The sequence below is a fragment of the Gossypium hirsutum genome, chromosome A04, assembly GCF_007990345.1.
Source record: "Gossypium hirsutum isolate 1008001.06 chromosome A04, Gossypium_hirsutum_v2.1, whole genome shotgun sequence".
Lineage (NCBI taxonomy): Eukaryota > Viridiplantae > Streptophyta > Magnoliopsida > Malvales > Malvaceae > Gossypium > Gossypium hirsutum.
Genome location: NC_053427.1, coordinates 9,230,001 through 9,253,037, shown reverse-complemented (window position 1 = coordinate 9,253,037; position 23,037 = coordinate 9,230,001). Strand labels below are relative to the sequence as shown.

The 23,037-nt window shown below is 33.1% G+C and overlaps 1 protein-coding gene across 1 annotated transcript; it reads right to left on the bottom strand.

Annotated features, from left to right (window-relative positions):
- Positions 1–2,730: 2,730 nt before the first annotated feature.
- On the bottom strand, positions 2,731–21,120 carry LOC107908078 (receptor kinase-like protein Xa21). Its single transcript, XM_041111158.1, has 6 exons — positions 20,857–21,120; positions 20,455–20,507; positions 7,313–7,836; positions 6,874–7,017; positions 3,232–4,872; positions 2,731–3,086 (listed from the first exon to the last, which is right to left on the bottom strand). The coding sequence occupies exons 1-6, from the start codon at positions 21,118–21,120 to the stop codon at positions 2,731–2,733; spliced, it is 2,982 nt and encodes a 993-aa protein (XP_040967092.1).
- Positions 21,121–23,037: the final 1,917 nt, after the last annotated feature.

The following is a 23,037-nucleotide window of genomic DNA, read 5'->3' as shown; positions in this document are numbered from 1 at the left end:
TAAAAATGCTTTGTAAAATTAGAAAAACTATAAATTGACTTTGGTTCAAACTTATATAAAAGCAAAATACTTTTTTCAACAATTTTTCAAATATTAAATTTGATACTCGAATTTATATAAATACAAAAAAATTATTTTATTTCATTTATCATGTTTCTACCATTATTCAATTTAAAAAATAGAAAATGAAACCACTTTTCTGAAAACAAAATTAAAAACTGTTTTTAGAAATTAAATGAAGTTGAAATTTGTATATTTTAATTAAGATACATTCCTCTCTGATTTCTGTTCATTTTCATGCATTAGAATAGAAAATAGTCTTCTTTTTTATTTATTTTTTCATCTCATTTTTCTTATTTATCAAGTGCATCCAAAATTTATTTTCTTTTCACTTTTTTATTCTTTCGTTCTATCATTTTACTTTTTCACTGAACCAAACACACTCGTAAAACAATCAAAACATAGAATTACATGTCAAAAGCATAATATTTCAGAATTTCCTAGAAACCAACTAATTAAAAAAATTTTAAATTAAATTCACATTGAAAAATATGAAATAAATTGACCCACTCCATTTTCCAACAACCATGCTACACTACTAAACCAAATAACGAAGCACTAAATAGGGGCGAAATCAAAAAGATATATAGAAGAGTCAAAATTTTTAAAGAGGTTCAAATATAATTTTATCATGTATTAATTTATTATTTTTTTAAAAGGTTTTAATTTTTTTTTTTCATTTTGGTTGGGCAATACCCTTGGCTGCCCCCTTTAAAGTTGCTCCTGAACCCAATATTCAAGTTGGATTAACAACAGTATATAGGTTAGCATTTGTGGAAGTGTGATGAAGACAAATTTCTTTTTTCAGAGGTTTAAATTATAAAGTTTTGAAAGATTAAAATAAATTTATATTTTTTTATTAAGAAAATACAAAAGAACAACAAAAAAAAAAGCATGTTTAGACAAGCCAAGAGGCCTTTAGGATCAAACCGGTGATTTTGATGATGTTAATGGTTATTTTAGTGGAGAGGGTGGAAAAGAAACAAATTATTCATTATATATAATATAATTATGAAATTGAAGCCATATATTGCGAGTATCATACATAAAAATTTCATGGAGGTCTAAAGGCAATTCAACATTCACAAAATAGTCTCTAAATACAGTAAAGACAGATCAAATCCACAGAAGCATTAGAGTTGATTAAGCTGAGCATTGGGAGAACTTCCATAATAGGAAATACTACTTAGTATACTTGGTAGTATATACGTAGACCTTGATTTTGCGTGCAATATTGGCAAAATCTCTTCTTGAATTAGAAAGACAGCATAATCCATGAAACATTGATAGCCCAATACAAATTTCATCGGGAAAAAAGTCTTTATTTTTTAGCACATGATAGTAAAGCATGCGGAGTTTCATTCTTCTTATTGGCCTCCTCTAGTTTTCCTTGATCAACAACCACTAGCCAAAAACACAATTATAATAGATTGTAAATGATACCTTCAACTATGATAATATTAAATAGAAAACACTCTAAATAACCCTAAATAAATGGAAAGCAGCAAATTAACTGGCGAGGCAAGCTAGCTCAATTATGATCATTGTGTTATACTTGTCTCTGCATTGAACAATGTAAAAGATAATGAAGAGAAAGACTCGTAAAATACTTGAAAACAGATAAAAGCTTATATGCCATTGATTGGATAAACTATAATCACCCATAACATATCTATACTTGACTTTTTGTTGAGGGAGATCGACTATTTCAAGAGAAGTCTTTTGAGTAGTAGTTTTTGCTAGGTAGTCAGCACTGCCCTCAACAATTAATGGTATTGTCCCTATGTTAAGATTTTATCCTCAACCTCTATGGAATAATAATGGAGAACATGTGCGCATGGATTCAAACCACCAACCAATGCATGTGTAGCATTTACCTTGCAACCATCTCTATGAACCCATAGGGTCACGGAATCAACAGACAAAACTCCAACATGAGAATAATACCATTTGTTGAGGGCTTCATTAACGGAGGTGTACTTAGGTGGCTACCAAGGGCCCTATCTCCCTAAAATGGAAAATTTTTTATTTAGGCCCTTTAAGATTTTTACAATTTTAAATTAGTAAAGGTAAAATTATATTTTAGTCCCCCTAAAAATGACAAAACTTTAATTTAATCTTTTAAAATTATAAAAAAATAAACTATTAAATTAGTGAAATTACATTTTTACTATCGTAAAAATTATAATTTAATTCGGCTCCAAAAAGATTTTTAGCTTCGTCCCTATCCGTTAACACAATAAGTGAAATTTAAATACATACTTCTTTAATGAAAGTAAATATCTTATTTAATTAGAGAAAAGCAACGAAAATCCAAAAATAAAATATTTGGCAAAAAATTAAAATAAAATTATACCATAAATGAAAAAAGAAACTATGAAAATCCAATGTAACAATGAAAATAACTTGACCAAAGCTACCATAAACCGTAATTCATGGGAAGGCCTGTGGCTCATTTTATTGATTTCCATCTTGTTTTGCAAAATTTTGAATTTTAAAGAAAAAAATGCTATTTTAATTATGCCAAATAATTAGTTTATTAATTTTTACGAATACTGACATATTAGATATCTATGATTAAAATGTTAGAATTGATTAAATATGCTGAATTAATGATAAAGTTAAGTGTGAATTAATAACCACAACCATACTCATTACTCACCATCTCTGTTAAACATGTTGGATGTTGTTTAGCAGCCTTTGTTTGATTTTCTTCAACTCAAGCACAACATCTTTCGAATCTTTTCTTTCTTCTGGTAACTCATCTGAACAATTCAAAGCCAGCTCCATGAGAGATGAAATACAGTTTGCTTTAACGACAAAGTACTCATCCTCTATTCTTAATAAATCAACATCTGTAATTTCTATCGCTCCTTTAGGCAATGAACTTTTCACCCAATGCCTTATAGTCATTTCTTCAGCAAAGTAATTATCAGTTGGCTTTTTCTTTGTGAAAGTTTCTATAAGGATAATCCCGTAACTATAGACGTCACATTTTACAGAAACAATTCCTGCTGATCCAAATTCTGCATTTCAAGTATAATTAGAGCATCGTTAATCCTTAATTATTTCTAAAATGATTATTCAAATATGTATCCACATACACATGAAACAAAAAAAATATAAAATGCAAATTAGAAAAAATAAGAATAAAAAAGAAAAAAAGTTCACCTGGTGCCATATACCCGATAGTTGCAAGAGTCAGGGTTTGCTTCATTTCATCACCTTCTCCCAACAATTTGGAAATACCAAAATCTCCCACATGTGCAACCATGTCTTCATCCAATAAAATATTGTTTGGTTTTAAGTCACAGTGAATTATAGGTGTTGGATGTCCGTTGTGGAGATGTTCTATAGCTGTCGCAACGTCTATCATTATGTCGACCCTTTGTATGATACCAAGGAAACAGTTATTAGAATGTAACCATTTCTCAAGATTTCCATTAGACATGTACTTAAGCACCAAGGCTTTGAAGTCAACACTTGAGCAGCAAGTAATCACCTTGGCAATATTACGATGAACTATATTACGCATAGCATCACATTCAATGTCAAAACTCCTAAATGCTCCCTCTATTTGCAAATTGAAAACTTTTATTGCAACTTCCATTCCATCTGAAAGCCTCCCTTTATATACATATCCAAAACTCCCTGAACCAAGCATATTGCTTTCCTCAAATCCATTAGTTGCTTGTGAAAGTTCAGCATGTGAAATTCTTCTCAGTGTTTTCAAAGACAACAAATCATCCTTAATTGGTAGAGTTGTACTCCTAATTTGGTATCTTCTGTACATAATAGTTAAGACTATTAGTACTATGACAATACCAATTGTTGATAAACCATACCTTAAAGCATGCAATATAGCCATTTGGGAATTTTTGCGGATGTCGTTTTGGCAAGGTGGGACTAGCAATCTAGGTGGACCACAAAGTGCAAAATTCTTCAAGAATGATGTACTAGAAAAATTTGGAAAACATCCTTCGGTAGGAATTTCCCCTTCAAGTCTATTAAAAGACACATTAACATAGTTTAGATGTAAAAGCTTTTCCAAAGATTTGGGAATAACTCCAGAGAGATTGTTATTGCATAAATTCAAGAATTCCAAACTAATCAAACCACCAAATGATTCAGAGATATGACCATGTAGTTTATTATTTGATAAATCTAAAGAAACTAAAGTTTGAAGACCCCCAAATGTGGATAAGATATCGCCTGTGAGAAGATGCTTTGATAAATTTAGGTTCAGTAGACTCCTCAAATTTCCAACATCAATACCATGTGAATTGTGTAGATGGTTTGATGATAAATCTATTTTTAAGATATCTTTAAGATTCCACAAAGTTGAGGGTATTGCAGAACTCAAGTTTTTGGAATCTAAGTAAAGATATCTCAAAGCAGAAATATTTCCTAAACAATAAGGTATGGATCCATGCAACTTATTCAACCCTAAATCCATCTTATATATTCTCTCCAAACCACAGAGGCTTTCTAAGATAGGCCCTCCTAATTTATTAGAGGAAAGATCTAAACCTTGGAGATTTCGCAGTCCTCCTATTGATGTTGGAATAAATCCACTTAATTTATTATGGTGAAGCTCTAAATCCAACATGTTGCTTAAGTTACCTATTTCCATGGGAATATTGCCTTTAATCTCACAATTATAGGCATAGAAGTATTGAAGGGATTTTGAAAAGTTCCCGATATAAGTAGGAAGAACACCACTCAATGGATTTTCTGAAACAACTATTGCTCTCAAATGCTTGCAATTCGTCAAAGAAGAAAGAAAGCTCCACTGATGATTAGTAGTAGATCCTGTGATCAAATTATTGCCATTGATTATGAGCATTTCAAGGTGTCTTAAGTTGCCAAGTGTTTTAGGGATTGGGCGAGAGAATAAGTTATATGCCAACTCTAGTTCCTTAAGCATGGAAGCATTGGAGATAGAGTTGGGAATGTTTCCGCTAAGTTTATTTCTCCACAATAAAAGAGCTTAAGCCTTGGAGCATTGGTGATGGGTGGTAAATTACCTGTAAAATAGCATCTTTTAGTATACATATTTATTGAATATCAAATTCACAAAATATATTTTTAAAATAAAAACTATAGAACTTTAAATCAATTAAGAATAAAATTTTGGCATGGAAAAATGTGATGAAATCAATTAGAAAGTTGACACATAATAATAAGTTTTGAGTTGTAATTAATCCTTGTGATTTCTATAGACAAAACATATAATACACTAATAATTTTTAAAATATTGTAAAACTTGAAATAAAATAAAAATAAAAGTTTGGCATGAGAATGTGGCATCTAATCAATCTTAAAAATGAGACTGACACTAATAATAATTAGTTATAATTTGGGAAATAAAAATGTTAAATCCTTTATTTTCCCTAAATACAAGTGTAAGAAATCAAAATAATATATTATTTGATTGTTCAACTTTTCTCTATCTTTTAAGTAATATATATTGAAAAAATGAGAACCATCTATTTAGAACATAAATTTATGTTTTAAAATAACTTATGATAAAAAAATGAAATGCATGATTTGGAACTATTTAATAATAACACATGATATATCCACCATATTAAAATAAAAATAAATTAAATTGTAAGTAAAACATAATTTAAACATATGAATACATCAAATTAAAAATACTAAATGAATACAGTTATTTATGATGATGTTGTTGTCAATTCCTAAGTTGGTGTCGAGTTAATTTGTGACATTATAAATTTAAGTGATAAATTTAAGGTTTTATGTATTGATGTGGATTCAAATATCACCATAATTTTTTTAAAATAAAAAACTAAAGTAGCCACGAATAATATAACTTATATTAAATACCAAAGGATATTTTTATAATTTCTCTAACTGAGTTGGTGTCCGGTTAACTCATGACACCAACTCAATCAAAAGCTTTAATAATAATATAGATATTCACGTTAAAAAACAAAAAAAAAATATTAATTTAGTTCCAAATAATTATATAACAAGTAAATTTATAATTGATGAATAAATTTTATAAATAATATATTTATATGATCTAATATATTATATTTGTATTAATTATATATCATCTACAAACTTTGAAGATCAATTTATTGAGTATCAAGAAAAGAAAAAATGAAATTGAATTAACACTAAATCAATTTTTACATTTTGTACAGATGATTTAATGATGATAAAAAAATATTAGCACTATTTTTGAATTAACAAAAATTATTGATATATTTTAATTATATTTATTATTTATTATTTTTGGTAATTTTTTTAATTATATGAAGTAAAATTATATTGTATATTAAATATGGTAAATATACTTTAATTATAACTTGAAATTTTATTATATAAATTAATATACTTTAATTATATTCAACCATTTGAATAACAAAGTAAAAAAAAAAAGAAACTAATTAGAATAATTTAAAAAAAAACATTATTTAAAAGCTAGTTAAAAATCACGTGCAACAAGTGATATGGGAATCTATGTATATAAATGTATATCAGTATATGTTTCATTTTTTAAAATAAATATATTTTCCACATTGGTTTCTTTTCTTCTACAGACAAAGGATTTCTAATGATTGGTTTTTTTTTTTACTTATATAAAATAGATTAGTTTATGCAGTAAAAAAATAATTTCTTTTTTAAAGTTTAATGGAAATTAAAAATTAAAAATAAATCAAATCATATAAATCTTATTGTTTATTATCAAATTAAAATGATAAAAGTATATGAGCAAAAAAGAAGAAACAAATTAAAGAGAATGGTTTTGGAGTTTGGAAAAAATTAAAGTGAAAAACATACCTTCTAATTTGTTGTCAAATAGATCTATTTCTTGGAGCGTAGTTGAATTAAAAATACTTTCTGGAATTAGCCCACTGAATTGATTTGTTGGTAAAATCAAAAGCTGAAGCTGGTAACATTCACCTATACTTGATGGAATCTGACCTGCACACATAGTCGAAAATTCAAGTGAAAAACATACCTATTTTGTTTAAACTGTTCAACTAAAAATACTTTAAGCATATTTTGTTTCCATCAAATTAACTATTTTGCTATCTATTACAAATCAAACTGAATACTTTAAATTAAAGAAACAAAGAAAATTCAATACCTTTTAAGTTATTCAACCCCAAATATAACCTTTCGAGTCGTGTCAAATTTCCAATACTTCTTGGAATGATCCCGGTAAATTGATTCAAGGACAATGATAAAATTTTAAGGTTGTTGCATTTAACCATACTTGACGGAATGTTACCAGATAATTCATTCAGACTCAAGTAAAGCCCTTCAAGTTTGGGAAGATGTTGACACATATCATTAGGCAAACTACCTGATAGGCTATTGCTGGTGAGACTAATAGCTTTCAAAGAAGAAATCATGAAGATGAAAGATGGAACCTGACCAGATAATTGATTGAATCCCAAGTTCAATATCTCTAGATTAGACATGTTAACAAGTGTTTCATGGATTGTGCCTGTAAAGTTATTATTTTTCATGTTCAGCCTTCGAACTCTCTGTAAGTTCCCAAGCCATGATGGAATTTCCCCATTAAGACGGTTGTAGCTTAATTGAAGGATCCTCAAACGATGCAATTGGCCCAATTCTTTAGGGAGATGGCCATAGAAATGGTTGCTACTCAAGTCGAGAGAGAGTAGAAATGAAAGATTTCCAAGGTGTGGAGGGATACTACCCCTGAGATTCATGCTTGTAAGATTCAAATCTATAACTCTTTTATGGATGATGCCACAAGAAACACCAATCCAACTGCAAACAGAGGTTCAGGCTGTCCAATTGTTTGCCAAGACATTTTGAGGACCGGTAATGCGATCCTTAAACTCGAGAAGTGCAAACTGATCGGAGTTGGGATTCCTGGCTGTCATAGCCAAGCAAAGTGTGGAACATGGTATGAATAAAGCTAAAAGAAGATGAAAGCAAGTGTTGTAGTTCATGATTGCAAGAAGGAATAAGCCAAGAAAATAAAAATGTAGGAAAAGGGGAAGTTGAGTTGATAAAATAGTTTGGATGATGAAGAAAAGCCCAGAGAGCATGCTTTAATATATTCTTTTATTTTCAGAATAGTAAATTGTTTAAAATATACTATTAGCCCCTGTAATTTAAACGTTAAAAAAAATCCAATACTCCTATTTTTCTAATTTAAAAATTCTAGTCCAATCATTTTTAATTCCATTAAAAATTTTCAACTTAATAATTTTTTTACTATCAATCATATGCAACATTATATGGAGCCATCCTACTCAGCATATATCCAAGTTTACAGATTTTAATAGAAAATCGTATATCCAAGTGTATAGATTTTAATAGAAAATACTTACAATCCTAATGGTAGGACTAAGTTTTTTAAACTAAGAGGACTTAATTTTTAACTTTTTAAGTACAAGGATTAAATTTTAAATGTTGTCAAAGTACAAGCACTAACAAAATATTTTGATCTAATAAATGTAAAAAAAAACTTTTTAAACAAAATAAGGTTGAAATAATCTATTTGTCCTTATACTTTGATAAAATTTGAGATTTAGTCCTTATACTTAAAAGGTTAAAAAGTAAGTCTTCTTGTTTTTATTTAAAAATCTTAGTCCTATTGTTAAAATTGCTTTTTTTTATTATCAAAATTTGTCAACTTTACATATTAATTAGGTTTCCCTTATATGTCGTGGTTTATGACTAATACAAAATAAGTAAGTTGACAAATTTTGACAAAAAATATCAAAGATGATAATAATTGGATTACAATTTTTAAATTGAATTTATAACCTTTAACATATAAGGAATGGATATCAAATTTTTATAGAAATAAAGGGAGTAACAACATATTTTAACCACAAAATAATATGAGTGATTAGAAATGAATCTAAAATTTTATAGAAATAAAAGAGAGTAACAACATATTTATAAATTTGAAATCTCCTTGGATCATCCTTTTTCTACGTAGAAAAAGAAAATAAATTAGCATCTAAAGTGTCAATTAATGAAACCTTCAAAAGAAAATGTGAAAGTGATTTATCAAACAATAATATTCTAACTTATAATATATTTAGTAATTTATCAATCTAAACTTAATTAGCATCCATCAATATTTCACACATCAAAAACGCAAGCATAAAATACAGTTCAAAGTCATTGGGATCTCGAGTGCATCAAATTCCTCCTTTTATTATTAAATATTTTATTTTAGTTACTCTAATCAAATATATCCAAATTGTAATAGAGTTAACATTTTTCTGTAAAAAATATTTTAAAATTTTTTTCAATTGTAGTTTAATTCTAGAAGAAAAAAAACCCATAAAACTTTAAATATATTAACTCTGTTAAATAAAAAAATGATGTTTTTTAAATAATAAATGTTAACTTTGTTAACACAAATGGGTCTATTAGATCAATTTAAATAAAAGTGTATTGAAATTTATCACTATATTTTATTTGATGTTTGTCATTACACTTAGAAAATATAAATAAATTTACCATTTAACTCATACGTGATTGAACTTTGCAAGTAAACTTAAAATTTTATTTAATTTTGTCACTAAATTTGATTTGTTCAATATAGATTTTGGTGACTTAAAACAAAATTAATAAAAAATTATTCTTTCAGATATCTTTTTAATGTTTAACAATAAGTTAATTTATAAAATATACTTTCATTGGACATAGGCCTCCAAGGCGGTGGACCACTGATCAAATTAATTTGGAGATATCTTTTTTTTTAAATAAAGTGAATTTACGAGTTTTACTTCCTTTTAAAAATATTTTTAATATTTTTGTGGATATAAAGAGATACAAAAAATTATTTCACTGAGAAATTTTAATTCACTCGAAAAATTAGTGTTTTATTTAAGGGGTCATAATCAATTATTAGATTTTTCTTTTTTAAATTTTAAATTTTTGACAATTGTGTAATTAATAAGTACCAATTTTGAGTGTTGTAGGGCTAGTACAATCTTCTTTACACATAACCGACTCTTGAACCTACTCTTTTCCCTAGAATTCAACGCAGACCTCAAATTTATCTTTTTAAAAGAATTTTGAAATCTCTATATAAAAGGTGTTTTTTTTAGTGACTGATCACACTTAATAAAAATTTAAAAATTATTAAAAATAATTTCTTTTTAAAATTTAAAGTGATCTAAAAACATATTTTTAAGTGTTTTGCACCATCTAGTGCTCATTTTCTTATTATATTAAGTGTTTGCAATCACTCCTAAAATATTGTGCTTGAGTTGTGACATAGCCAATCGTCAACGTACCATAATGATCTATTGATGCTGAAACTGAAATTTTTGTTATATTGATAGAGCTTGTTCTTCAACGTATACGTGTGTTTGTTATTTTTCTCCTTTCAAATTGTATAATCTTATTTATTAAATGAATTAATGAATTTCCAATTAAAAAGATATATTTTTAAAAATTAAATACTTTATAAAATATTTAAAACTATTTAAAAAATCGTAATCCTTAAAACAATCAACAAAATATATTTTTCTCTAAAAAATCAATAAAATTATGTTTGAAATTTTATATGAAATTTAAAATTTTTTAACAATAATATATTTTTAAAATTATCGTAACGCTACAAAATATATATATTTACTAATTATATACACCTTTTTTATATTTTTTTTTCTAACATGTCATTATTTTCAACACTATCGTAGTCTTGTTTTGATAATTCCCTTTCCATACATCCTTTTTCTACATAGAATTTCAAAAGAAGATGCGACTTAATGTAGACGTAAGAAGACTTAGATAAGTCACCCAATGAAAGTGACCTAAACCGACTTATGGAAGAATCAAACAATAATTTTGTATCTTATAATATATTTAATTACATTTATTAGTTTATCAATCAAAACTTAATTAGAATCCATCAATATTTCACACATCTAATACCCAAAGCCTAAAATTCATCAAAAACCCAAAGCATAAAATTCACTTTTAAAGTATTTGGGATATATTTGTATTATCGGAAATGGATTAAATTAGTTTTTTATTATTAAATGTATTATTTTAGTCTTTGTATTAGGTATGTCGAAACTATTTTTTTGAAAAAAAGGGCATCGACGTGGTTTGAAAATGGAAATTAAAACGGGAGTCGCCACCGATCCTTATTAGGTGTGATCGGATCACCTTTATTTTAAAAAAGCATTTTAGTTTACTAAAACAGTATTTTTGGTCTACGAAACTCAAGGGAAGAGGATCGGGAGTCGGTTACGTGCGAGGAAGGATTAGCACCCTCAACACGCCCAAAAATTGGTACCGAATTGATTAGTTAGTGTCTTGGTGTCGAAAATTGAAAATCGGGAATGAGTTTGAAATATGACCCTTTTTATTAACATCGATTTTAAAATTCTTGAATTAGCTCAAAACGATTGCTAAAGACTTCCTCGTCTCCAAATATCGGAGCATCACATCCCGTAAGTTAGGACACAATACCATGAACTCTCGAGCACAAGTTTGTCTTTAATTTAAATTGGAAATCCGTGTATTTCAAAACTCAAAAGGATATTTAGCTATTTAGAACCAACGAGAAAATCGAAACCCCGTAAGTTAGGGCACAATTTCTCGATGTTCTAAAACGCGAAACATTGCCTTATTTTGAAATTTTTGTTTTTAAGTAGTAGCGAATATGGCATTTGAACGACATACATTATTTGTTTGGAATAAAAAAAATCAAGCGATCCAAGTCGGGCAAGTATGTTGGGTTAATGTATGATATGATTTAAACTAGATAAAACAAAAAAAATATAACATAGAGTACGTAATAACAATACAAATACAATATTATACAAGCAAATGGCAATAACGAAAATACGAATAAACTAATTATACCATACACAATGTCAATAATCACATAACATATGTAACTTGAATACTAATCGTTAATAATCAAAGACAAGTGAATTAAAAATATTATAACGCAAACTAAAATGACTAAAACGTAAAACAAATTTTAAAATAATAAGAAATGAATTTAAAATAAATAATGAGAAAAGAAATTTAATCAACAATATACAAAACAATTTAAACATAGAATATATGTACACATATATATAGTAGGTAAGGAATATAAAATAAATAATACATATAAAATAGACCAAGATAAAATATATGCATAAAGCAAGTTAAATAAATAATAAGAATTTAAACAAACAATACATTAAAGTAAGTTGGAATAGATGTAAAGTAAATAACATATAAAATATTTTAAATAACACATAGGTGAAATATTATTATTATTTTTTTTAAAAAGTTAATAAATGGATTAAATAGATTTAGGACATAGTTGAAAACGAGTTAAATTTGGGGTACAAAATTATAAATACTGGAAAGTTAATCAGGGACCTAATCAAAAACCAAATGAAATCTGAGGGTTAGAATTAAAAAAACAAAAGAAAATTGGAAATGGGGGCCGATTGAATGGAGTTGCGAATGAAAAGGACTAATCGCATAAATATCCCTTTTAGGGAGAATTCACAACCCCCACTACACTCACGGTACCTTTTCAAATGATTTTAAAAAAGGTTTCCTACTTTTCTATTCTGCTGGTTCCTTTTTTTCAAGAGAAAGAAAAAAACCAAAAAAACTATTTCTTTTCCCCCTTTTCATTTTCATTTCTCTGAAACAAACCTCTCTCTCACTAAGTTCAAGTGAGAAAGCTTATATTTTGCCCTCTGAATACTCGTCCCCCCTTCTTTTCCATGGCCTAAACTAGAAACCTGAGGGGTTTCATGGCTCTTTTGGATCGGGGAATCTCCAATGGTGGCGGGACGTGAAGAATAGGTAAGTTTTTAGCCCCTCTTTCGTTTTTTATTTTTATTTTTAAAAAAGATTTAAAACAGAAAATAAAATAAAAAATCTAAAGAACGAAAAAAACCAAGAAAAGAAAATATGAAAACAACCTTTTTTGTTCTCTTTTTGATTAATAATCTGTGTAATACAATCCCCTTTTTTTGTTTATTGATTTGCGGTAAATTTGAAAGGAAACTAAGAAGAAGTTAAAACGAAATGAAAACAAATAAAATGAAATCGAAGATCCATCTTTCTGTGTTTTTACTCTTGATTGCTAGTCTTCTGGTATTACATTTTTACCAAGCTATATAGCCGAATACAAAAATATTTCTACTGTTTTTTCATTTTTTGCTCTTGTGGCCTCTCTATCTTCGCGTGCTTGTCTCATTTTTTTGTAGGTGAAATGGGTGACTAGACCCGTGCGTGGAGGCATGTGACGTGCGTGAGGAGTGGTGGTGGTAGTGGAAGACAGCATGGGAGAGTGGGGATGGTGCTGGTGGCAGACAGCATGGGAGAGTGGGCAAGTGGGGGTCTAGGGTTTCGGGATTGGGCTTGGATGTTGGGCTAGGTTAATTTTAGGTTTTGGGTTTGAGGATGGGTTAAATGTTTTATTGGGCCCTGGTATTTTGTAAACGGGCCAAAATTGGCCTACAACAGCTGCCCCTCTTTGCTCATTGTCGTATAACGAGAATAGAGCAAAGATACAAAGAAAGGCCAATTTTGCCCGGTCTTGCCAAGTATTGATTTCTTTGGTGCTCTTCTTGTTCAGGTAATCTCTTTCCACTCCACCGCATCTTGTTGCTTTGGTTCAATCCACTGTAACTTCAAAGAGATAGAAACTTGTATTTTCAATCTACTCGCATCTTCAGGGATATAAGATTCGTCGTCTTCGATTTGTTTCACTGCATCTTCAGGAATATAAGACTTGCAACTTCGATACGCTTTTCTACTGCCTCAGCGAAATAAGGTTTATGGTCTTCTCTTCTGCAACTTTAGAAAGGTAAGATCTGATATCCTCGATCAGTTCCACTGCAACTTCAGGGAGACAAGCTCTGGTGTCTTCAATCAGCTCCAATCTTTGTTCTTTACTCGGCACATGATCTTGAGCTCAACTCATTTCTCGCAATATGAATTGAATCTTTAAAAACAGACATTAAAAACAGAAATTGAAAATAGCTCAACTCACTTCTCACAATATGAGTTGGTTTTTGAAACTTACTTTGAAAAGCAGATTTTGAAAATACCTCGACATGTGACCCGAGGCTCAACTCACCTCTCGCAATATGAGTTGATTTTTTACAAACAGAAATTGAAATTACCTCAGCGTGTCCTGAGGCTCAACTCACCTCTCGCAATATGAGTTGATTTTTTTGGAAAACAGAAGTTGAAAACACCTCAGCATGTGACCCGAGGCTCAACTCACCTCTCGCAATATGAGTTGGTTTTTGAAAAATAATTTGAAAAAATGATTTTGAAAATACCTTGACATTGATCCGAGGCTCGACTCACCTCTTGCAATATGAATTGATTTTTGAAAAATAATTTGAAAAAAAGATTTTGAAAATACCTCGACATGTGATCCGAGGCTCGACTCACCTCTCGCAATATGAATTGATTTTTGAAAAATAATTTGAAAAACAGATTTTGAAAATGCCTCGATATGTGACCCGAGGTTCAACTCACCTCTTGCAATATGAGTCGATTCTTTTGAAAAGAAGAAACTGAAAATACCTCAGCGTGCCCTGAGGTTCAACTCACCTCTCGCAATATGCGTTGATTCTCTTGAAAAGGAGAAACTGAAAATACCTCAGCGTGCCTTGAGGCTCAACTCACCTCTCGCAATATGAGTTAATTTTTTTGACAAACATGAATTGAAAAAATAGAAATTGAAAATACCTCAGTGTGCCCTGAGGTTCAACTCACTTCTCGCAATATGAGTTGATTTTTGAAAAGCAGAAATTAAAATTACCTCAGTGTGTCTTGAGACTCAACTCACCTCTCACAATATGAGTTGATTTTTTTGATGATAAATTGAGAATACCTCAATATGACTCTAGGCTCAACTCACCCCTCGCAATATGAGTTGATTTTTGAAAAACAAAAATTAAAAGGCTCAACTCACCTCTCGCAATATGAGTTGATTCTTTTGAAAAGCAGAAATTGAAAATACCTCAGCGTGCCCTGAGGCTTAACTCACCTCTCGTAATATGGGTTGATTCTTTTGAAAAGTAGAAATTGAAAATACCTCAGCGTGTCCCAAGGCTCAACTCACCTCTCGCAATATGAGTTGATTTTTTGAAAGACAGAAATTGAAAATACCTCAACGTGTCTTGAGGCTCAACTCATTTCTCGCAATATGAGTTGAATTTTGAAACAGAAATAAAAACATCAGAATACCAAAACATGTCATCTAGTGGAACTCATGTGTCTTTTCAGCTATCATCACATCCTCTTGCTCTACTGGAGTACCCGTATATGTCATGCATGATGTTATCATGATATGCACATGTTTGTTGTAAATGATTTTATGCCTACATGATTATTCTATGCGCCTTAGGCATGTTTGTCGTATGCCCTTTTTCGTCACGATTTTCGTGATGATCTGCATTCATTACTTCGGCTCCTGACTTTCTCTTTAGGCCATGTACCCGTCCTCAAGTTTCACGAGTAATCAACGTTTCTCAAATATCACTCTTTTGCCCCTGGTTGAAATTTGTCCTTACTTTAAGACTCTTTTATTTATTGAGTTTTTATCCAGGTAATGCTTAACATCTCTTTTGTTTAGAGTATGTCATTTCACTATTTATCATGTAAATGAACCACATAATGAGATGCATGAAGATGGTCAGGTAGGGACAAAAGGATACCTCACATTTATTCATTTCAAATGTAGCAAACAAAGAAAGTTAACCAATGATAGTAAAAAAATGTCATAAAGAGAAAAAGGATTGCGTTCAACAAATACAAGTGCTCTAGATATTCAATGCATGAACTCTTCCACGTTCCTCAATCAAGAATCTTTTCGAGCATGGCTTCTTGCGTAAAAGATTTCGAGATTTTAGAAATGCTTCAAATACTGTAGTCTCATTATTTGACTCACCGTTTAAAATGCCTTGCTTTTTAAGCCAGTGCTTGCTTCATTAGAGCGCCATTTCGGGTTTTCATCCTAATCTTTTGTGTTAATCAAGACGCCCTTTTCGGGTTTTCACCTTGATCACCCTTTTTTTTAGGCATAATATTTCTTCACAGCATCTGAGTTCACTGAATTCGGTAACTTCTTCCCATCCATCTCAGTGAGAATCAAAGCTCTACCCGAGAATGCCTTCTTTACGGCTATGGTCCTTCCCAATTCGGTGCCCATTTTCCTCGCAGGTCTCTTTGTATTGGGAGAACCTTTTTTAGCACGAGTTCTCCTTCGTAGAATTCTCTTGGCCGTACCTTCTTATCATGAGCCGCGATCATTCTCTTCTGGTACATCTGTCCATGACAAATTGCCTTTAGAAGTTTTTTTTGATGAGGTTTAACTGGTCATATCAAGCTCGAACCCATTCTGCTTCCTCTAATTTTGACTCCATTAAGACTCGTAGAGAGGGGATCTCAACTTCGATAGGTAGCACAACTTCTATTCCATAGACCAGAGAGAAAGGAGTTGCCCCCGTAGATGTCCGTACAGATGTGTGATATGCATACAAAGCAAATGGTAGCTTCTCGTGCCAGTCTTTATATGTCTCGGTCATTTTCCCAATAATCTTCTTAATATTCTTGTTGGCTGCTTCAACAGCTCCGTTCATCTTTGGGCGATAGGGCGAGGAGTTATGATGCTTTATTTGGAATCGCTCACACACTTCTTTCATGATCTTGTTGTTCAAATTCAATGCGTTATCTGAAATGATTCTTTCAGGAAAACCATATCGACAAATGATTTCCTTTTTCAAAAACCTACAAACTGCAGTCTTCGTCACATTGGCAAATGATGTGGCTTCTATCCATTTTGTGAAGTAATCAATAACCACAAAGATGAATCGGTGTCCATTAGAAGCTTTGGGGGAAATTGGCCCTATAACATCCATGCCCTACATTGAAAAAGGCCATGGAGAAGTCATGACGTGAAGGGGCAAAGGGGCTACATGAATTTTATCACCATAAATTTGACATTTGTGGCATTTTCGTGCGAAATTAATGCAGTCGCTTTCCATCGTCAGCCAGTAATATCCGAGTCTTATAATCTTCCTAGCCATAGTGAAACCATTGGCATGTGTCCCGCAAATTCCCTAATGGACATTTTTAAGTATTTTTCTGGCTTCAACAGCATCTACGCATCTCAAGAGCACCTGATCTTTTCCTCTTTTGTATAGGATGTCCCCATCAAGAACGAATCTCGCTGCCATTCTTCTGATTGTTCTTTTGTCATTCTCGTTTGCTTGTTCGGGATACTTTTGATTCTTGATATATTCTAAGACATCATGGAACCATGGCCGTCCATCTGGCTTTTTTTCAATGCTGAAACAATGTGCAGGGACTTCATATATGCTTATTTGAAGAGGCATTATTTCTGTTTCTCTGTTTGCTTTGAACATTGAAGCCAAAGTGGCCAAGGCATCAGCCACTTGGTTTTCTTCTCGTGGGAGGTAATTAAAAGTTATTTCTTCAAATTCTTTCCTCAACTCTACCACTAGATCACTGTATTTAACCAGTTTCGAGTGTCTCACTTCTTAATCTCCACGGATTTGGTAAATCACCAAGGCTGAGTCTCCGTATACCTCTAAAGTTTTGATGTTTCGTTCAATAGCTGCACGAAGTCCCATGATACATGCCTTATATTCCACTATGTTATTGCTACAGAAGAAGTTCAGCCTAGCAGTGAGTGGATAATGGTTCCCTTCTGGTGATACTAAGACTGCTCCAATCCCATGCCCCAATGCGTTCGATGCACCATCAAAGCTCATCTTCCATGACTTTTTTTTGATGACTCGCCCTCTTTTTCTATAATGCACATCAAATCTTCATCCGAAAAATCAAATCTCAATGGCTCATATTCATCCATTGTTCGGGTTGCCAAGAAGTCAGCTATTGCGCTTCCTTTTATTGACTTTTGACTCACATAGACGATGTCGTACTCCAATAGTAAGATCTGCCACCGTGCCATTCTTCCTGAGAGTGCAGGTGATTCCATCATGTCCTTTATTGGATTCAGCTTTGAAATTAACCATGTTGTATGATACAACATGTATTGCCTGAGTCTCCGAGCTACCCAAACTAGAGCGCGACAGCATTTTTCAATGGATGAATACTTTGCCTCATATTTAGTGAACTTTTTACTGAGGTAGTAGATCGCCTTTTCTTTCTTTCTGACTCGTCGTGTTGCCCTAGTACCCAACCCATTGAATTTTCGAACACAGTCAAATACAATATCAATGGTCTTCCCGAAGTTGGCGTTACTAGCACTGGAGGACTAGACAAATATTGTTTTATCTTATTAAAGGCCACCTGGCATTCCTCATTCCATTCTCCCGGGTTATGTTTCCGAAGAAACCGAAAGATTGGGTCGTATTGGTTGGTAAGTTGAGCGATGAATCAGGCGATGTAGTTTAACCTCCCTAAAAATCCTCTGACGTGGTAACTCTTGAATGGCTTTTATTTTATCTGGATTAACCTCGATACCTCTTTCACTGACAATGAAGCCTAGCAATTTTCCCGAGGTAGCCCCAAATGTACATTTGGCCGGATTGAGCTTTAGCTGGAACTTTCTCAGTCTGTCGAACAACTTTTTCAGGTTCACTACATGCTCTTCTTCCCCTCGAGATTTAGCAATCATATCGTCAACGTAGACCTCTATTTCTTTATGCATCATGTCATAGAATAACGTCACCATAGCCCTCTGATATGTTACCCCAGCATTCTTTAGCCCAAATGGCATCACCTTGTAGCAGAATGTCCCCCACATTGTTACGAAGGTAGTTTTCTCCATATCCTCAGGGGCCATCTTGATCTGATTATGCCCCGAGAATCCGTCCATGAAAGAAAACAATGAATGTTTTGCTGTGTTATCCACCAACGTATCAATGTGCGGTAAGGGAAAATTATCTTTAGGACTTGCTCGATTCAGGTCACGATAATCCATGCACATTCGTACTTTGCCATCTTTCTTTGGTACCGGGACTATGTTAGCCACCCATTCTGGGTATTTGGAAGCTTGTAAGAAACCCGCATCGAATTGGTTTTTGACCTCTTCTTTTATCTTTAACAGCATCTCAGGTCTCATCCGTCTTAGCTTTTGCTAAATGGGTTTGCATTTCGATTTTAATGGGAGTTTGTGGACCACTACCTCTTCATCCAATCCTGACATGTACTGGTATGACCATGCAAATACATCTTTGTACTCGCGGAGCAAAACAATCAAATTATGCCTGGTGGCCCCTGAAATAGAAGTCCCAATCTTCACTTCTTGCTTCCTTTCTTCAGTTCCCAGATTTATTGTTTCAAAAGATTCTTGATAAGGCAAAATCTGTTTATCCTCTTGTTCCACCATTCTTAGCAAGTCAAGAGACGAGACATAGTCTTTGGCATTTTCTTCGGCTTCGAATTCTCCTAAACAAACAACCTTCACAAAACCTATTTCAGGACTCGTAACAGGTTTGTTCATGCTGTTGACATCTGAGCATCTGAAAGTTGAATGGAAAAGGAAACTATAGAGGGGCATCCGAGTATTGGAACCAACAAACGAAATGTTATGGCATGGCATGAGGCAAATGTAAGGATTGACTATGAAATGAGAAAATGATTATGAAATTAGTGATAATGTGAAAGCTTATGACAAAATGCATCTTCATTGATATTCATTTGAATGATAAAGAGCGAATGCAAGCTCTTACAAAAGAATTCTATTATATCTAAGGACAAAATAGAATGTTAACGTTTGAGCATTACTCTGAAGACTTATAAACTACAAGAAGGTCATTGGCAGTCCAATTGTTCAACCTGAAACTCGGGGGACAAGGGCGTATCCTTGAGACGTCTTTACCTGCGTTAGCTCATTTGTCAATGACATTTATACTGATATTCTGAAAACCCTTTTCAATCATTAACATTGTGCCTTGTGCATTATCCTACCCCGGGTATATCATTCCTGCAGACGTAAATGTTCTTGACAAAAGAGGGAATTCCATAGGCTCCTATTCCGGTTCTCGGCCTAAGGTTCTCGCGATCCTTCTTTCCTGATCTTTCTTCCACTGCCTTCTTCTTTGACGCATGTCCGGTTGGAACCCTAAACTGTATCAGGCCTTGTGGTGTACTGGCTTTAGAGCCCTGACTATTCTTTGCAGATATCTCCCTAAACCTCTTCTGGCTTGAGCTCCCCTTCTTATAGTCAACTTGATACCCATCCTGGTATTTCTCGAGAGTTTTGGCTCTGGAATTTTGTTTCCCTCAGTGATAAATGTGGCATTCACAAACTCAAGGATCGGAAGGAGCATTCTTTAGCATCTTTACTTCAATGTATGATGCGTCGGTGCAAATAGATGCTACAATGTCTTCTTCTCCCTCAACAGTGACCAAACAACCATCCATGATAAATTTCACCTTTTGATGGAGGGATGATGGAACTGCTTCGGGGGAATAGAACCAGGGTCTTCCTAAAAGGAAGTTATATGATGGTGTAATGTCCATGACGAACTCGACATCGTATATGTAGGGACCCACTTCTATAGGGATCTCGATTTTTCCCATGACCTCTCGTCTTGTTCCATCAAATGCCCTTACTGTGGAATGGCAAGGCCTTAGGTAGGACAAATCCATCGGAATCCTGGAAAGTGTGGCCAAAGGCATGACGTTGAGTGCTGATCTATTGTCAATAAGCACGTTCGGTATTATGTAACCCCTGCAGTGGGTTGTGATATGCAATGCTTTCACAGAGCCTCTACCATTGGGTGGTATTTCATTATCACTAAAAGAAATAAAATTATCCGCGTTTAAATTATTCACCCATCTGTCAAGCTTCTCAACAGATATATTGTTTGTCACGTAAGCTTGATTCAACACCTTTAACAAGGCATTCCAGTGGGGTTCTGAATTTAACAGTCGAGACAATACCGAGACTCGTGCTGGCTGCTTGCTCAATTGTTCCACCACATTATACTCACTATGTTTGATAAACTTTAAGAATTCACGTGCTTCTTCTTTATCCACCAGCTCTTTAGTTTTTTGTTGCTCGGGCGGAGTTTCGTGCTTAGTTTCAGCCTCATACATTGGTGCCTTTCCTTTTTGTTTCAAATCACTATTCTTCTTCACTGGTTTGACTTCTTTCAAATAATATCTCCCTCTGCGAGTGAAATGACCTACTTCTCCAACATTTCCAGTTACAGCTTTGGATTTTTCATCTTCAGGTGTAACGATATTGACGTCGTATTTCCATGGTACTGCTTTATTATCCTTGTAGGGGAAAGGAGATGGTACTTCAATTATCATTTTTGGTTTCACCAGCTCCTTCGTCGCGTCGTAATAAATTACTAACGGTCGATCCGCGCTATAAGGGAGACTTGATGACTGGTTGTCAAAGGCGCATACTTCTCTTTCGTTGGTCTCTTCCCTCTTGTTAAGGACCTTAATCTCCTTATTATCCATCCGGTCTTAAAGCAACCTTTTAAATTCCTCACACGACTGAATGTCATGTCCTACAATTCTATGGAAATTGCAAAAACTTTGACCTTTTTCCCCGAGAATTCTATCGGGGTGACAAAGCAATCCTTTCTTAACTAGTAGCTCCCAGATTTTTTGCAGAGCTGTCTTTATTTCTGAAACACATCTTCTGACTTTCCATTCGTCCTCTTTCCCCACTGTGCTCACATTCCCTTCAGTATGGTTAGGGAACGGGTTCCTAGTTGCATTACTGGCACTATCGAATCGTAGGATACCCGCATCAATTAGTCCTTGAACTCTCCTCTTAAAGGCTAGGCAATTTTCCGTGGAATGTCCCTGATTTTCTGCATGGTATGCACAACTAGCATTTGGGTCGTACCATTTCGGGTATGGGGGCCTCAAGGGTGTCATATAATGCGGGGATATCAATTGCTTTTCCAAAAGTCTTGGGTACAGTTCCCCATATGACACGAGAATAGGGGTAAATTGTGGTCTCTCAAAATTGGGTTTTGCTGGCCTTTGCTCGTTTTTGGGTTAGCTTTAGACGGGCATTGTATTTTGCGGGAACGTAGTGGTTGGTCTCAGGTTACTTGTAGCATAAACGGGATAAGAAGAATAAGGAGGTGATGTTTGATAGTAAGGGGTTTGAGGAGGATAATAGAAATTCGAAGATGGATAATTTCGAGGTTGGGATTGGTTTGGATACGGACTCGAGATATAGCGGCTTCCAATTCCCACCAGATGGTTCTTTCTTCTTTATGGACGCTACCCTTCTTGAACTTTCTCGACCTTCCATTCTACCGCTCTTGACGGTATTTTCTATAAGCTCACCGGATATTACAATATCCGCAAAATCCTTCGTGGCACTTCCCACTAGTTTGTCATAAAACGACGCCTTTAAGGTGTTGATAAAAAGGACGGTTATCTCCGTTTTTGTTAGTGGGGGTTCCACTTGGGCTGAGACGTCCCTCCATTTCTGCGCATACTATCTAAAAGTTTCTGATGGCTTTTTCTCCATCATTTGTAAAGTCATTCGATCAGGCACCATATCTGATACATGCTTGTACTGCTCACAGAATGCCGACGCCAAGTCTTTCCAGGATCGGATCCTTTCCTTACTGAGCTGGTTGTACCACCGAAGAGCCGATCCTACTAGACTATCTTGAAAACAATGTACGAGTAGCTTATCTTCGCTCACGTAACCGGTCATATTCTAGTAAAACATGACAAGATGCGCTTTTGGACATCTTGTCCCATCGTACTTTTCGAAATCAGGCACCTTGAACTTCGGAGGCAGGATTAGGTCAAGTACCAAACTGAGTTCTTTAACACCTAGTGCAGAGAAGATTTCAGTGCCTTCTATTGCCTTAAGTCTTTCCTCCAAGCTTCTATACCATAGAGTACGTAATAACAACACAAATACAATATTATACAAGCAAATGGCAATAACGAAAATACGAATAAACTAATTATACCATACACAATGGCAATAATCACATAACATATGTAACTTGAATACTAATCATT